We start from the raw sequence: 18,800 nt of genomic DNA, 5'->3' as shown, positions 1-18,800 counted from the left end.
TCCTTTGTGTCATGATTTCATTCTTTTGTTTTTTATTTAATTCCTTTGTGTTGTACGTTCATTCCTTTGTGTTGTGATTTCATTCCTTTGTCTTGTGATTTCATTCCTTTGTCTTGTGATTTCATTCCTTTGTGTTGCGATTTCATTCCTTTGTGTTGTACTTTCATCCTTTGTGTTGTGATTTCATCCTTTGTGTTGGGTTGATTTCTTCATGAAATGATTTCAATTTCACTATAACAGGCAATGGTAAGGCTATTACCTATTCTTTGCATATTATCTCCTTTATAAACCATGATGCAAAGAAATTACATGTTAAAGTACCCAATATTACTTAGACATCTTTTCATACTCTGAGTGATGAAGGACGTTCATTGTAACCGGTAATCTAGTTCTGCGGACTACGCCGGAATGTCCCGAAATCAGGAGGATTTGCTTTCTATCAATTATTCGGCAGCAGTGAAATGATCCATGTTGACAAACCTCCATCAAAGAATCATTGTTAGTTAGTCATTTCCTCTGTATATATTTACAAACCCGTTCCAAACGGTTATCGTTCACATAGGAGGTTTCCGGAATAACGAAGGTTAATTTTATATGTTGAAATACGGTAAAGATACCAATGTTATCTCCATATATGCTAGTTCCTTCAACACATGATTCCCGGCCTGAACAAACAACTGCGACTGGACGGACAGTGAAGCAGTGTGTATTGTAAATACACGGCCAAATGGCTGGGCAAACATACATACCGATCTGAAATAATAGTGACAATTTATAGTACGTGGTTTATAGGGTGTGATGTGAAGTGTGATGGCACGAATGACGAGGGCGGATTTTATATTGGTTTGAAAGGTGGCTAGCTAAGTGTATGAAGCAAGATTTATACGTTGGTATGTGCATGGTAACCTGTTAAATATTTACAACAATAACATTTAATGCTTGGAGGATTTCTACGTCTAGAAAAACATTTTCTTTTAAGTCGAACCAAATCATTGTTATGAACGAAGTCCATTTCTTAGTTAGCTGTCCTTATTATTCTGATCTTCGGTATGGTTTGTTTAGAAAATCTAGTATCTTACACCCAAATTTTGCTCAGTTATCAAACACTGAACAAGCTACATTCCTGTTACAAAACAGAACATATTGTTAATCCACTGGCCGCTTTAGTTGGCCGTATGTATCGGCGTAAGCTATCATCCCAATAACTTTTTTTTCCCCATAAGTGTGATACTCCTTCATGTTTTAATCTTATATTTGATACATTTTATGCACATATTGTCTAGTGTGTCTCATTGGCCATCTGGCCTGGTGTTTGTATTTTTTATGTTCCACTGCCATTCATTCACGTGACACATAAATAAACTATTTTGTCTGTCTGTCTGTTATTTTCTTATTCAGGGCAGCTACATGTTATTTCTTTTTATAAACCTGGACACAATTGTTCAAAAAATTGTTGTTAAAAACATTGTTTTTAAAACCAATGCCATATATGATGGCAAGATAGCTGAGCCTAAATACAGTGCTTGAGTACATGTATAGCATCAGTACGTATACATGATGGGCCTTTAACTTGAACTCTAATTAGAGTATCACATGATAAAATTATGTATTCACAGGTAGCTTTTGAAAGGTTAGTTATTTGGAATGTCAACTGTTATCAGTGTATATCTTGATGGCGTGAAATCCTTAATATGTTGAATGTTGCAAGTGTGTGTGTGTGTGTGTGTGTGTGTGTGTGTGTGTGTGTGTGTGTGTGTGTGTGTGTGTGTGTGTGTGTGTGTGTGTGTGTGTGTGTGTGTGTGTGTGTGTAATGCAACTTTAGAGATGATAATTCTGACCACAGACCAAATCTCATGCTTGATTGTCATGCTTGGTTGTCATGGTTTCGCAAAGCTGCCAGTTAGATCATCACAGGAGAACGTCATGCTAAACTGTCAAGTTAGACATACATGTCTCGGTGCCATGCTAGATTGTCGTGCGTTTGTATCCGGTTAAACTGTTCATGTAGAAAGTCATCCTAAACTGTCACCTTACAGTTCCTTATATATTACTTCCAGGCAATGTCAGGTTGTTATTTTATAGTGTCATGTGAGATTGTCATAATACGTCGCCATGTCATTTTAGACTGCTTTGCTGGTATTCTGTGTGTAACTCGAACACTCTCTATTGGTCAAACTAACTAGCTGTTGCCGATACAGTCGGATTTATGGAGATTCTCGTGAACAAAGAAAAAACGATGAAAATTTATAATATGAATACGTCAATCACGAAGCCTTCACATCTCAGCTGAGAGAAATGACTTGATCTTAGTGCACAACAAACACACAAGGACAATGGATTACCAGATCAGCTGAGAGAGGCAATATCCAAATTTTGCCATTCGCGTAATATGTCAATCATGAATTCACCACGAATAAATATCACTCTTAAGAGATTAGAACTGCATTCGTATCTACGGAATACAACATTAAGATCACTCGCCGTTCTGTCATAACTGTGGTGTGTCGAACTTCCGGTTATCACAAATAGAAGCTTCTACATCATTTGTAGTTTTCGGTCGCACCTCATATAACTCGAAGTATTTAGGTAGGTCCTTTCATCTTCGACACAGCAATGTAGTGCAGCTACCTTTGTCTGCCACTCTGACATACTAGTTAAATAGAGGGTTTGAAATAAATATACTCAATCACAATAATATCGACACTGAGGATCTTTCCTAAACGTCGGTAAAGACAGTAAAGACTGTCAGCAGCTTATGAAGAGTTTGTTGTCATCAATATTCACTGAATAACACATTCCAATGCCAGCTGACATGTTTTGAAATTTCTCTATTCTTGATTTAACAGTTCAAAAGGTTTAACATCAGTTTAAATTATAATTTAACAGCCAGTTTACATATAATTTAACATCACTAGGTATGCATGTTGCACGGTAGGAGTTCGCTTCAATAAACCACCTTTGATGTTCACCTTAAGACAATAGATTAGCAGTTTATATATTAGATTTTGTTTTCATTATTCAAAGTCAAAGATTTCGATATAAACAAATTAATTTCTTTTTCATCAACACTTTGTGTTCAACAGGTATCAAAAGGTATCTTAACTATATATGTATCTTAGACATCTGTGAGCTTGGCACAGCGAAGCACCATTGATGGTCACCTCACTACCACAGACCAACAGTTTACATAGCAGAGCTCGTCATTATATTTTACTCAGTCAAATATTCTAATATATTCTCGTTATGGTTATTATCAACCCTGTGCTTAGAATTCAACAGCATGTGAAACCGTATATCATAACTAGATATGTATCATATATGCCTGAGAGATTGGTATGGAAAAGAACCTTAAAACAAAAGATCGCCAGTTTACATATACACTACATGTAATGCCATTCTTGTTCTAGCAAATCTTATATTTCATTATCATCCTGATTTAAAGGTCATTTGTGTCAACTCCGTTTCTGAATTCAACAGTGCAGATTCAAGAGGTAACAATGACATTGGTGTCGCACTGCCCAAGTTAAATTGACCTGTTTAGGAACATGAAATTGACTTTATATTACATGTTTTACTACACCCCCTGCTAAGCTCTAACATAAGGAACTTATACTATATGTATGGCGATTCTATCATACTGTTTACTAAGCGAAACAAAATGGCAGAACCTTGAAAATCGGATTGATCGCTTAAGTGACAATTAAGAGACATGTTTCCATGATTAAGTGGTTAATTACAAACTAGAGCGTTCAGAGATATTCCTTTATATCATAAAATCAACGTTTTTCGTATAACTGACCTTTCACATCTCTAAACGCATTTCTTTTCAATACCTGTCCCTACTGACAACCACTTAATCATTGTTGTTTACTCTTCATAACATAGCCAAACAAGTGTGGCGCGCATAGGAAGCCCATCACACCAGGCTTTACAGATAATATGTCAATTTTCTAAGTTAAATCTTTTAAACTGAACTAAATCTACTCTCACCTGTTGTACCATACGCATACGAAGTCTTGTCATATTATCATGTATACTTTCTGAATCGGTGGCCGCCATGTTTGCTGTTTCGGGCAACGGGCCCCTGTCCTTTGAGAAGTCTTCCCTTCACTCTCAAATCATAAATGCTTTTGTTACCCCCAAACCTTTCATCGACGAGGGACGGAAGCCGGGTCTATTTGTGTGATTAGGGGTGGCGGGTAGACCTGTCATTCGATACCCGATATTAAATTCGCCCGAGCTTAAGAAAACGGATCCGTGAATGAGTGGGTCTTGGTGATTTAATAAAAGGCATTTTACCACATGTTGAATAACGAGATTGTCAGTGGGTGTTATTTGGTGTAAGATATCGAATTAGATGTCTTATATTGGTCGGTCGTAGCGTAAACTATCAAACACTTTGGCGAAAACTGGCGTCGTTTCAATACATTTATGTATTGTGCACGGTAGTTCATGCTGTCTTAAGCAATTGTAACGTAATAGAATGGCCATTAGCTACTGGTAAAATGTAATCTTCTTTAAACGATTTTCTCCAACACCCAAAAAGGATACAACAGTATCGAATATTTTATCTGCTAGTCACTACTTGATGTTTTACGTCAATACTTTCAAGTTGTCAGTTACGTCAGCGTTTGTGTTACTTTTCATTTTACTCCGTGAAAGAGTGTTCATGATATCAATCAGCGGTTTGTCTTGTCAATACTCGCAGACTTACTGACCTGCTTACACATATATACCTCGAATATGGGTAAGCGACCTTAAACAACAAAACAAACAAACAAACAAAATTTTTATTGATCAACTGCCGACGAAAAATGCATGCATACATGCAAGAAGCCAAGATGTTTTTGTTTGTGCCTCAGTCCATTAATTTCTTGATAGTAACTTTTGGTGAGTTCCCCATCTTAAAGACATCCAATTGACGTAACATTTTACACGACATGCATGGAAGCATCTTCACAAAAAATTACTCTATGTGTAGTACATTTATCGTGACCTTAATGTACGTAAACGCTTAACGATCTGTGAACATCATCCGGCTGTAGACCGCTATGGTGAGAACTGTGTGGCTTTCCTATTCAGTTTACACATTGTCGAGCCGACCTTATAATAATTAGAAAAGGAAAGGGTGAGTTGCATTAGAGAGGGTGTGACGATTTGACAAGTAGCACTTAGGGCTGGGACGGGTCCAAATTGTCTACCCGGGTAACCCACCCCTTACCCTACCCGGATACCCGCTGTGGTAATTTGTAAGAAATGGCAATATATTCTTCAGCTCGGAGGCTTAAATTTCGAGTTTTTCAAAATCTTAACCATGTATTATATTCAAAAGAAGTGACTGTAATTATGCCTAAATCTTCAAAGACAATACAACCTTTTAATCATGAAAGAATAACATAAATACATTGTTTAATCTATTGGTCACATGATCATAACGGGTCCGGGTATTGAGACGGGTACCCGGGTCCAACTCATTACCCACCCGTCCCGGGTATCGTAGTTACCCGTGCCAGCCCTTTGTACCAATCAAACATTTTAGATATATTCTTTGAATTATTTCTGATCCAGATGCCTTTTCGGTGTATCATCAGCTTCCCGTCTCTTAATGGCAGTGCGCAAGGTTGCATACACTTTAGTGTAAAACGTCAAGGCCAGAGGATAACCAGTCTCGATTATTGGTCGAAAGTGATTCCATTAGGCGTGAAAAGCAAACTAGTGACGTGTGAGTGAGTTAAGTTTTACGTCGCTTTTAGCAATATTCCAGCAATATCACGGCCGGGGACACCAGAAATGGGCTTCACACATAGTACCCATGTAAGGAATCGAACCCGGGTTTTAGGCGTGACGAGCGAACGCTTTAACCCTCAGACTACCCCACGCCACTTAACTAGTATAAATGGATATCTTCAATCAGTGATGACATAGGGTGCTCGCGAATGGCATTCACTGCTCTGCCGGTAGCACCTGTTAATCACAAAATTTTCCTGAAATTTAATTATTTTTTGTTTTCGAACGCCGCACCCGCCAATATGACCTGTCATACGAGGACTAGGCTAAGTCGGATGTTGGTTTAATAAAAATTATATACAAAAATAAACCTGTTTCCAGGAACCTTTAGTCTCGGGTAATGGCGGAAGTAACTCGTCTGATGGCGCACTCAGTGTCGACGAGGTCCAGGTCCAATAAACACATATTTTGTTTTTAAAATGACGTTTTCACAAATTATTATTGAGCTATTAAGTTATTTTAATGATAAATTTTGAATTATAAAGATTTGAATCCGTCAGAAGTATAGTAACTGTTGTTTTACGAGGCGAATTACTTGACGGGGAGGTCAGTCCTGATGAAATGATTGACTTGTGTGTACTACAAAAGCTTTCCACTCTTCATAATATCATTTTCGTTTTCCCACAGTTCCCGGAACCATGCAGGAGCGTATGGCCAAGAACAACAAGAACCCGATAACCTTTCTTTAGGGAAGAAATATTTTCTTTTCAAATTAAAGATCTGCCTCCGTAGAGTAATACTTTCACAACAACGTGACTGCCAAAATAGAACGATCAGCTGATTTGTATGTAGGGCACGAGTTGGTGTGTTCAGCGTAATTAGATTGGCGTGGATGTGGCGCCATGGGTTATCTGGTCATTTCCGGTGTATTGACCATTTTCCTCAGGATCAGTCAATAGATGACCGTCACTGCCAAATCAATATACTGACTAACTGAGTTTGGTTTTACGCCGCTTTTAGCAATATTCCAGCAACATCACGGCGGGGACACCAGAAATGGGCTTCACACATTGTGCCCAACCAGATCAATAGAAGCGACGAAGGCCAATGTGAAAATTAAGTTTTAGAAGAGCCTATGTATGCATTCATCATTATAAACCACAAATCATGCGATCATTTCTATTTGAAATCATGTTTGTTGTAAGCATTGAATAAAACACATGTCTTTTATTCGGTCCTTTCCGCGAGGCGATCTACGGCTGTTTAAGTACATGCCAAAGTATCGCATCGCCTCAAAGATAGCGTCGTGATACAGGGATGCAGGAAGGACAGTCAACATAGTCCTAAAAGAGTTACCTTAAAGTCAGCTCCTGTAACACCAAGGTCAGACCTGTAAATAAGAAAACAAAAAAACAAAATCAGAAAATGACTACATACAATACGTCACAGGAGCGATAGGCGTGTGTGGTCCATCTGTGGTTCATGTTGGTTGGCTGGACAATGACAGTGAATGTAGCAGGGGACGGATGCAGCTTTTTGAGAATTGGGGGTGCACACTATTGAGAAAGGAGGGATGCACACTTCATTTTCACGAGAGTTTCAATGGTCATTTAATAAACTTTCAGAACAAACGGGGGGTGGGGGTCGTGCGCACCCCCTACCCCCATCCCCCTCTGGATCCGCATATGTGTAGGTGCCATGTAACTGGTTAGAATGTTAAATGGTTCGTATTGACTTAATTAACTGACTGTCATCGACTTCTTAGCGTCATTGTTCATGCTTTCGACCACTCGTTTGTTAGGTACAGGTCGGTGTCTGTTCAGGTCGCCTTGACATGGTTTGGATATTGCTCGTTACGGCGTTAAACAACATCCAGTCACCTGCATGATACCGGCAATGTATGCATGCTGCAGAATGAGGGTGAGTGAGTGAGTGAGTGAGAGTGGGTGAATTTAGTTTTTTAGCAATATTCCAGCAATGTCATGGCGGGGGACACCAGAAATGGGCTTCACACATTGTACCCATGTGGGGAATCGAACCTGGGTCTTCGGCGTGACGAGCCAACGCTTTAACCACTAGGCTACCCCACCGCCTCTTCAGAATCAGAACATTTGTGTGTGTGACATTCTAGCGTCAACATAATATGTGCACGTCTCGACCAGAAATGGATATTCTGATGTAAGCATTGGATTTTACTTGATAGTGGAAATAAACCCGAGAGTATATCATCAAAATCTATTATACAGAAGACGCGATCCGATGAGCGTCTTTCAGCGGTCCGACTCTTCAAATTAGAACACATGATGTGAATGATTTGTTCACAGCTTCGATAACGCAGGCTGCGTCTTGGCAGAGGGATGTCTGGTGGTCGATAAATCTGATAGATTCAAACTTCGGGGCAGTGTGAGAAGCGCTATATGAGAATGGTAACAGTGTCAGATGAAAAGGTTGACAGTGTCAGATACAAAATGAATCTGACCTAGGAAGCTTCATTTTCCATATTTACCGACAGAAATGTACATTGTGTTAAATGGACCAAACTGGATTTCGCACTCTTGGGCGGCTTTGGTTTCAGCGGCGAAATTAGACCGGAAAATCACGAGGGACCTCGTTTATCATTGTTGATGTGAAGAAGTAAAGTGGCGAATTATTGGTCCGGGTTTACGTTCAGCACCATTGCGCATGCACGGCTGGTTGCCTGGGTGAGAACACGGTGTTAAAAAGTCAGGTAAGTACGGTCACTTTGTCAGATCGATGTATCCTGATTGAGAATATCAGACAGTCGCTGGATGTTTCCAATCACATCTGGAATGGTCAAGCCATGGGTTGTAGTGTTGATATGTGGTTGTGAGTGAGTGAGTGAGTTTATTTTACGCCGCACTCAGCAATATTCCAGCTATATGGCGGCGGTCTGTAAATAATCGAGTCTGGACCTGACAATCCAGTGATCAACAGCATGAGCATCGATCTGCGCAATGGGGAACCGATGACATGTGTCAACCAACCCAGCGAGCCTGACCACCCGATCCCGTTAGTTGCCTCTTACGATAAGCATGGGTTACTGAAGGTTCATTCTAACCCGGACCTTCACGGGTAGATATCTGGTTGTAAAGGCACTAGTGAGAGATGGTCATGTGTAATTTGTTTGTTTGTTTGTCTGTTTGTTGATTAACGCCGAGCGCAGCAAATTGTCAGTTAGTGACGGTCTGTAAATAATCATGTCTGGCCTACACAATCCAGTGATCAACATCATGAGCATTGATCTACGCAGTTGGGAAACGATGGCATGTGTGACCCAACCAAGTCAGCGAGTTTGACCACCCGATCCCGTTAGTCGCCTCTTACGACACGCATGGGTTTCTGAAGACCAAACATTCTTACCCAGATATTTATGGGAGGGTCATGTGCGCATAGTTTGCAGTAGATACATTTGTTTTCAAGGGGATCTATAGTTAAGCAATATTAAAGCTATATGGCGGCAGTCTGTAATAATCGAGTTTGGGCTAGATTATCCAGTGATCAGCATCATGTGCATTGATCTACGCAATTGGGAACCGATGACATGTGTCAATCAAGTCAGCGAGCCTGACTACCCGATTCCGTTAGTCGCCTCTTACGACAAGCATGGGTTACCGAAGACCAATTCTAACCCGGATCTTAAGGGTAGGCCATGCGGATCAAATTTTAACTCGTTTTCAAAAACTGCTTTCGATATAATATAGACAACTTTTATAAAACTGCATGTCCATCAACACATCCCTATGTAGTGGTTTTGTACGCGGGTCTTCCTTTATAGAGTTTCTTTAAACTCAAGTCTAAAGTTTCTTTAAAATCTAGAAAGTGCTAGTACTAATGTCTCCTTAATAAATTGTTGACACTAATATGTCTGATACCATATTGACTAAGGCAAGGACGTACTTTGACTAAGGCAGAGACCATATAGGCGGTATAAGGCATGTTTCATATTATACTGCTGATGTGCTGCATGTTTACATGTGGGTTACATATAGACATTCTGGTTCCATGAAGTTTGTATTAAGAAACGAGGACTCCAAAGCTTAAAATGCAGGTTTAATGTTATGCACGGCCGCACACTGGCATTATAAGTCCATTGTTCTGTTGCGTGCGCTGAATGTGGCCCAACAGATTTCGAAATAGTCATGTGACCTAATGATCACATGACCTTGGCAAACAAGATGGCCGACAATAGCTAAACAAGCGCGGAAAGGTAGTATAAAAATAGTATTTTTCTATGGCTACAAGTTTTAGTTCGGACATGACAATCATATGGGTATATTCGGAGAGGGTATGAGTGGGATGGGCCACGTTTAATGAGCGAAAGATTTCTCCTAAAACAATAGGTCAACATGTTTATTGAATTCCATTTGCGTTTTTTTGTTGACATTCTGCAATGTCGCCCTCTCGTCACTTTCCCAGTAGTCGATGGCATTTCGGTGTTGTCGGGTGATGACACAAACTAGTCGATGGGGAATTCGACCAGTTGAGTCGGTAACGGGGTACCGAGGTTCCAATAAAGCCTAAGCTTGATCGAATCTCACACTTTCACGGAAAAATCAATAGTCGAGTAACGCTGATAGATCAGTACCGATATTACTACAGTGGGGAGAGCCTGTGATTTATTCCCAAAGACTGCCGCAGTTGGCAGTTTAAGATGGAATTGGGGAAAATGTCCCTGTTTTGAATGGACTATTTATGTGGAGATCCTCTACAGATGGATTGAAGTTTTGACAAAGGTGTTTGCCTATATCGATACCAGAGAGATATTTAGATTGGATTTATAATGTGACTGGGGAAATCTCGCAGTACCAGGTTTGAACCTTGTTCATTATTGTCACATCGTGGTCATATTATACATGTATATTGAATCAAATAATTTTAAGTATTTTTCAAATGTGACTTTCAGTGTACCATTTTCTCCCGAATTAATTTAATTGACAACAAAGCAATCTTTACCTGGTCACCCTAAGGCAATGTACTCTTGAATCATAGCCTTAATCATGTTAATAAATAGGTTAGCAAATAGGGAGGAACTGTTTTACAGAGGAAAGTATTCCTTTAACTCGTCACATACAGATAGGTGAAAACTCAAAACATGCAGCTTTATGTATTTTGATCTCTGCTAAGTTGGTTCTTGACTGATGTTTTCAATCCTGTTTAGGAAATGCTGATCAGTTTTCCTGTGGAGCTTATATAATCTGTGGGATTACATGGATTAGCATTTCACTTATATTTTGATTAGTACTGTTGTGTTTAGCCATAAAGACTATGCAGTATCCGAGATGTGACTAATTCTATGGCTATTGGTGAAATTATCTTTACTTAGTCACTGATGTATCTGGTTCTGCCATTTCTTTACTTACAAAAGTTACATGACCTTCATTTTGTTAAACGTGTTGATACAGTAAAGTAGGGAGTTTATGGAACTGAACAAAAATGAAGCAACTGACACTTTGTTGTGGATCATTTTCCTCACTGGCGAGTCAGTTCCTGATATTTGATTGTAACTATTGTTTGCTGACAGTGACATCATCTTGGGGAGCAGCATGCCTTTTGAACCCTGTTTACTGTTGATAGATAAACAATTGATAAGAGGTGACCATTAGAGCTATTTTTACTCTTGCAGTTGCTTTACAGTAGTTGCCTACACTTGCAATAGTGTTTCTTTGGCTCTCAACTGTCATATTGGTGTTGTGATACTAGTAAACTGGATTGAATAATAATATTAATCAGTGTACTAGACTGACTGACTGACTGAGTTTGGTTTTACGCCGCTTTTAGCAATATTCCAGCAATATCACTGCGGGGGACACCAGAAATGGGCTTCACTCATTGTACCCATGTGGGGATTCGAACCCGGGTCTTGGGCGTGACGAGCAGTGTACTAGAAGTGAATGAAATATAGCTCCTTCCCAGTGGCAACTCAATCCAACTCCAATCTGGAGTAATATGTGCCAACCAAAACAAACCTCCTTCAACTTTGATATTGAAACTATCGTCAATACTACTGGTATTTTTAAATTCCTATCGATACTGTACGAGCGTAGGACAAATAATAACAGTAATCTTTAAGACAATTACTCTCCTGTAACTGATGTATCTGATAATGGGTATTGATTACTCTAAAAAAATATACTCGTTGAAACGAATAAGGGAACACCTTATTCGTACAAGTGTTCCTGTATTCTTTTCCAGAGTTTCACCCACAGTGCAATACAAAGCATGTGAAGAACCCTGGAAAAGAATGAAGGAACGTGTACTTTCAGGTGTTCCCTTATTCGTTTCCATTAGTGTATTTTCATGGTTAACATGGTTAATGCATCTGTATCAGTGTATTCTTGTATTTCTTCTGTTTCTGTCCAAAATTCACCTCTCCTGTTCACTTTCAGTAGATTTTCTGGGTAGTTTATATTTGTACATAGTCAGTGTACATTGACTTGGTTTTAACTTTCTCATAGCACAAACGAGCACCTTTCGATGGATCCTAGGCACTTTATTGTTATTATTATTTTTATAAGATACATGATGTAAGATTCTTTTGTTTCTTTGTGAACAGGTAACAAAGATATGGCGAATATGGTTGCAAGTTTAATTCATACGATCACCTCCCATGGTTCAGATATAAACTGTGTAGCCTTTACCCACGACAAACTTGCCACATGTTCCGGAGACAAGACTGTCCGGATATGGAGCACGGAAGACTTTACGGAGCTTCCGTCGTCACCTCTGCTAGGACATGCCTATTATGTTAACTGTTGTGTGTTTTCACCGTTTGGAAACACCTTGGCTTCGTGTTCTACAGACGGGAAGTTGATACTGTGGGATGTTAAGACAGGGGATCAAGTTGGGGTCATCCAACATCCAAGTAAAAACGGAATCCGTGTGTGTCACTTCTCTCCCGATTCTTCTCAGATAGTGTCCGGAGGAGATGACAATACCTTGTGCCTTTGGGAAGTTTCTTCTCGCAAACTCCTCAAGTAAGTAACTCTTCGCATTTAAAAATGATCATGAGGCAGTGATAAATTTGTTTTCAGATGTTTTTCCCCAATCTCCTGTTTCACATAATTTTATTGTTTCCAAATGCCTACCTTGTCTTTGTAGTGGCTAAAACTGTTATGGGATTCAAATCACCGGTCACTGATCTGAGGTCGGAGACCTGATCCAAATCCAAAGAGGTTAACATTATTAACAATTTAATTGTGACAGAAATCAAATCTAGGTCTTTCTGGTTGTGAGCATAGTGTTTTAACATCTGTTCTACTAGTACTACTGCCTTGAGAAGATCTGGGTTAGAATTGGCAATTGGCAACCTATGCTCATTGGTTGACACACATGTCATCGTATCCCAATTGTGCAGATCGATGCTCATGATTTTGATCACTGGATTGTCTGGTCCAGACTTGATTATTTACAGACACCGCCATACATCTGGAATATTGCTGAGTGCGGCGTCAAACAACAATCAATCAAACAACAATCTTGCTGTGAATAGCCACAATATCGCTGATGTGGCTTAAAGTAACGTTTACTCACTCACTCTCTATTGCCCCATCAGCCTTACACATGGTAGGTTTATGCATCAGGAAAAGAGACATTTCTGGCTGACTTGGTTGGTACATGTCATTGTATCCCAATGGTGGAGATCTACGTTCATGATATGACTCACTGGATTGTCTGGTCCAGACATGAACTGACACCATATAGCTTGAACACTGCTGCTGCGATATTAAACAACAGACATAACAACTACAGATAATGCTCTTTGTTTGCTGCAGATGTTTCTCCGGTCATGACGAGATGGTCGCAGCTTGTGCCTTTACTCCAGACAGCTACTTTGTCGTGTCGGGGAGCACAGATGGACATCTGCGTGTGTGGGATGCCAAATTTGGACACGGGCGTGAGCTGGCGTACGAACTAGATGGCCACGATCTTGGTGTGACCTGCTGTGAATTCTCCCCCAAATATGGATCAGCTGGTAAGTTTGATGATTCAATCTGAAAAAAAACCCCAATCATGTTTTTGTCAATGGGGCTCTGAGACAGGGACAAACAGATACCCAACCAGTCCTCAGCTGAGCTGTATTAAGTCTAGTGGTTGCAGCAGCAGCCTCGGATGCATGTAAATACCTCTAAGACACTTCTTTCAATTATTGATTCACTTTGATGGGTTTCCTGTTTTCATAGCCTTGGAATTGTTGTTTTCTCATTTGAACATTGTTTGCCCAATGTATCAACTTCAAACTTATCATGTTTACTCTTATACCAGTTTATGCTTAAGACTTAAACATATTAATGGATTTTCACAAATCAAATCAGTGACGTGACACATTCAAGGAGAATATTAGACATCGAACAGTCCTCTTTAGGCTGTGTGCCCAAAGGTATCCTCTCTTAAAATATTGGGATCAGTGTTTCTAGTTTTTCATATAAAATGATATATGCCATGGTATGATGTCAAATGTTATTTCTGAAATAGATTACGTCACCAGAGTTTCATAACAGTAAAATCTTTAGATGATACTGGCTATATAACATGGACAATAGAAGTAAAAAATATATACTTTACAGTACGGATTGGATGTAAGGGATTAAATCGCGATGTTTGTAATGTGAATACTTTTATTCAGTATGCGCTTTGAGCATACATCTTGTGGATCGATACAGCCAGAGCTCCAGATAAGATTTAGCTCATGTGGGTACTGTACCCACTATATTTGTTTGGAGTGGGTATTATGAATGTTGAGGGGGTATTTCTTTTTCTGTTACCCACTGCTTTCAAATATGTGCGTATTTTACTCACCTAAGTATATGCCATTGAGTAAGTTTACTAAGCAGGTATGTTCTGCCTTATGTCATACCTACCGTATATTACCGTCTATAAGCCGAATTTTGAGGACCAAAAAAAGCAGTCTGTAGAAGGGGGTCGTCTTATCCATGGGTTACGCTTTGGTCAAACTTTTTTCCAGGGGAAAGAAAAGAACATCGTATCACTTCGCGTGAACAAACAACAGAAGACGACTTTGTCAGTAGAGACATCAGATTTGCAAATAAACATCACTAGACAAGATTATTTACCTTTTAACTTCTAAGTTGTTTTTGCTGGGCATTGTATTATTTGCACGGAATTAAGATTACCATTTGTATCTGAGCCGGAAATAGCAATCAGCTGTGCACATGTTTCCCGGCGATCAAGTTCAAACATGCACAATAATATAACGGGACGAATTCTGACGCAGTCGTCAGTAAAATATAATACAGAACCTACCGATGTTACTGTAAACTATCAGTCAATAGAAAACGAGGCGGTAATCAAAACCAACTTAAATATAATGGAAATGATTTCATAAAAAATCCTATACTGACAGTACAACACTTGTCCTATACTAACAGTACAACTTGATAGCAATCGATGTCTTTTTCATTACGCAAGCAAATTTTATAAATATATTTTGTACGCATTTGTTTTAAACTTTCTGCGTATCTAACATTTTAAATGCATAATTGGTACGCAACAATTATTTTTCAATGCGTTATTCTATGCGTATTTTACCCGGATACGCAGCTTATTAGTATCTGGGCCTCTGGATACAGCGCTTTATAAATACTCATTATTATTATTTAGATATATGTCATTAAGTCGAGAAGCTTGTAATGTAAACACTTTTATTCAGTATGGATGAGGATATGTGTGATTAAGTCGAGATGTTTTTAATCTAAATATTTATACAAATTTGATTAAGAAAAGATTTCTGATACGTTGCAGAATCATGACAGTTGTCTATGAATTATTCATCAAAATACATCTACTGTATTATAAGCTTTCAGGGTTAGAAGATGATTTGGTTTTCATCTGTCTGCAATAACAAACTGCTACAGAGGCAGTCTACAAGGAAATGTCACTAGTCCTTCCTTATTTACTAGCCCCAAACTATCAGACTTATGTTAATGTAAACTGCATCTATTACAAACATACTTTTAATGAACTGGCAGATATAACCAACTGTGTGAGGGTCCAGGCTAGTCATACAATTTGCAAACCCTGAGGGGTGGTGGGGTAGCCTAGTGGTTAAAGTGTTCACTTGTCACGCCGAAGACCAGGGTTCGTTTCCCCACATGGGTACAATGTGTGAAGCCCATTTGAGGTGTCCCTCGCCGTGATATTGCTGGAATATTGCTAAAAGCGGCGTAAAACCATACTCACTCACTCACTACAAACCCTGAAGCAAATATATCGAAGAAAGCCCATGCTAGTTAGAATATGTGGCTAGTTTAGATTACCACTCTGAAAATGAAGAAAGTCTAGTGTCCCGGCCAGTTGCTGTATATTTTAGTTGAAGTATGTATAATCAATGACTGTATATAACAATCTGAAATAAGAGGTCCCTTTGAATTTGTTAATACGGTCGGTAATTTACTATATTTCAAACCCTGCAAACATAAACACTTTTCACTGCTCTTAAATGTGTTAAACGTGAAAATACATTTATGTTCTGATGTCCTAAGACATTTGAATGTAGTTTTCTTGATTTAGATGCTGTAATTATTAAATAGCTGTTCAAACTGTTTATGATGAGTGAGTTAAAATGTTCACAAGCAAATCACAAATGTAATGCAATATGTAAAAGCAAAATTATTATTCATACCCAATGACAAGGAGTGTGCTATGTATACCTTGTAAATCTTAAGGCCTACTTTGAAATGTGTTTTGAAAATGAGATGCATGTTACACTTGCCTATCACATTACACTGACTCTAGCTTGATAAAGACAAGGTATTTCCCTAACAACTGTTTCAGAACAAGAACATGGATGTCATCATATGATCATGTGTACATAATGTAACACTGCCTTGTATTTACATTAAGCCAACATGTTGTAAATACTAGAAACCATGGATGTAAACTGTGGCCTTAAAATCATTTGTACAGACATTTCGCCTGGAGACCTTACATTTAGTATGGTGTCTGTCTATTTCTCAGTCAAACATAAAACAGGTTTGCTATACATTCATGTGTAATTGTATGGATATTATCAGTGAGGGTTATCAGAATACATGTCCTATATAACTGATGAAGAGTGGAATTATGATGTGCTTAGTGCATGAACTTGAAGGAGACCTACATGTGATGAATAGATCAAGTTTGGTTATGTGTTGTTCTAATCATGCTAGAACACGCAGACATGCTGAAAGATGTAGGAATGTATGGTATGGAATCTATGCCTACAATATGATGTACAAATGGCAATTTATATAATGTATATATTCAGGGAAAATATGAAACACTGGGCTAAAGTGATTTGTATCACTCAAGGTATTCAATGACTCAGCAGATATTTTCCTATTCAATACATCTACTCAGTTATCATGTAGATAGTATTATTATTTTTGAAAGCTGGCTGTAATTCAGGTTTTGTTATGATGTTACCATGGTAAACATGGTAAATGACAGAGTAAGGTAACAGAAATACACACCCCTCTACACAGGGATTTACAGGACACGAATTCCTGCGTCCTATACGCATAAACATTGACAATGGACGCAACAAAATTTATTAGTGCATCCACAGGGACGCAGAAAAAGTCTAAATACTTCTAAGTAAGTCTAAGTCTAAGTAACTATAAGTTATCAAAGAGTTTGCTACAAGCTTGGTTATGGTATCATTTGCAATTCAATTACTGTAACAAATAATGTGATAATCATGATACACAAGACAATAACACTATTAATAATAATATTTAAGTGTCTGGGACCCCCATTTTTAGTCCAGGACCCTGAAATTTAAGAGTATGAGTCCCAGGGACCCTCAAAAACAGGACTCAAGGTAAATCCCTGACTACACTTACAGATTTGATAGGGGCAGTGGGGTAGCCTAGTGGTTAAGGTGTTCACCCGTCATGCCGAAGACCCTGGTTCCATTCCCCACATGGGTTCAATGTGTGAAGCCCATTTCTGGTGTCCCCAGCCATGATGTTGCTGGAATATTGCTAAAAGTGGAGTAAAACCAAACTCAGTCACTTCAGATTTGATTACACAGGGACAAGAAAAGAATGTTATTGTATTTTTCATGATACTTTCATGATTATACCTTCTCTTTATACGTTTTGCATGAAAGCATTATCATAATGATTATATGAATGACAAATAATGATGACTGAGGACTATCTTTTCTGTTGGGAGTCTTTTGTCCTTGGAGCCACAGTAGGGTTCAAAAATGATGGGTAAACTGGAGGAAGGGCTTGTGACAGTTCCTTGTGGACTAGCAATCTAATCATGAAATAGATGGAGACTTTGCATATTACTGAAAATTAGAATTTATTTCTAACCTTGCAACATGTGCAGAGGGTACTAATCATGCTTATCTCAACAATTTTGATTTGAAATGGACTAATGATTTCACATGTTAATCTTCTAATGATGACTATATTGAATCTCTGTTGTAGTGGTAGTGAGTGAATGAGTGAGTAAATATCTAGAGGCACATCGACACATATCAGCCATACCGTGACTTGTAGTAGAGTTGTGTTGACTTTAATATTGAATTTAGTGTGGCATTGTAAATATGTATCATGTGTTTTGCTGTATCAGCCATCACTTGTCTGATAATGGTGTTAAAAGCTACAACTGAAACATTGCTATTTTTGTAGCCATGGCAACATACAAGTTGAACATCCACGCTATCTTGTCATCAACTACACGTCCAACTAAATGCCACTGTTTATGTGGAAATCATGTTTGTTTATGTGAATTGATGTTTGGTTCAGGAGAGAGAGGTAAATATAGTAATGGGTCTTGATGAAACGGTTGTAGCCAGGGATCAATGGCTGCCCACTTGACCACACTGGATCCACTGGACGACCGTGCAAAGAGGCAGCTTTGGCTTCTTGCCATATTGAAGAGTTCCATCATTTGCTGATAGTCATTTAAATAATTGCCACCATCCTTTTCTACTTTTTATGTTCAAATAATTTCCTTAACGTGTGCTGAAAAATCATGGTCAGCTCAAAACCAGAAATTTTGAGACCTGTTGAAATTTTTGTGTTAATGAAGAATTGATG

At 38.8% G+C, this 18,800-nt stretch overlaps 2 protein-coding genes across 2 annotated transcripts in view; one reads left to right on the top strand and one right to left on the bottom strand.

Moving 5' to 3' along the window:
- Positions 1–4,059, bottom strand: part of LOC124272404 — a 65,902-nt gene extending 61,843 nt beyond the window's left edge. Inside the window, exon 1 of the mRNA XM_046707571.1 lies at positions 3,991–4,059. Coding sequence (XP_046563527.1) covers positions 3,991–4,059 — 69 coding nt within the window. The remainder of the gene's footprint in view (positions 1–3,990) is intronic.
- A 5,850-nt stretch (positions 4,060–9,909) lies between these two features.
- The window catches only part of LOC124272465 (WD repeat, SAM and U-box domain-containing protein 1-like), a 35,084-nt gene continuing 26,193 nt past the window's right edge, over positions 9,910–18,800 (top strand). The window contains exons 1-3 of the mRNA XM_046707642.1: positions 9,910–9,955; positions 12,302–12,722; positions 13,521–13,720. Of these exons, the coding sequence (XP_046563598.1) occupies positions 12,313–12,722; positions 13,521–13,720 (610 nt within the window). The 5' untranslated portion in view covers positions 9,910–9,955; positions 12,302–12,312. The remainder of the gene's footprint in view (positions 9,956–12,301; positions 12,723–13,520; positions 13,721–18,800) is intronic.

This window comes from Haliotis rubra, unplaced genomic scaffold (assembly GCF_003918875.1).
Source record: "Haliotis rubra isolate DU_JTF1 unplaced genomic scaffold, ASM391887v1 Scf17, whole genome shotgun sequence".
Lineage (NCBI taxonomy): Eukaryota > Metazoa > Mollusca > Gastropoda > Lepetellida > Haliotidae > Haliotis > Haliotis rubra.
This window is presented reverse-complemented; position numbering and strand designations above follow the sequence as displayed.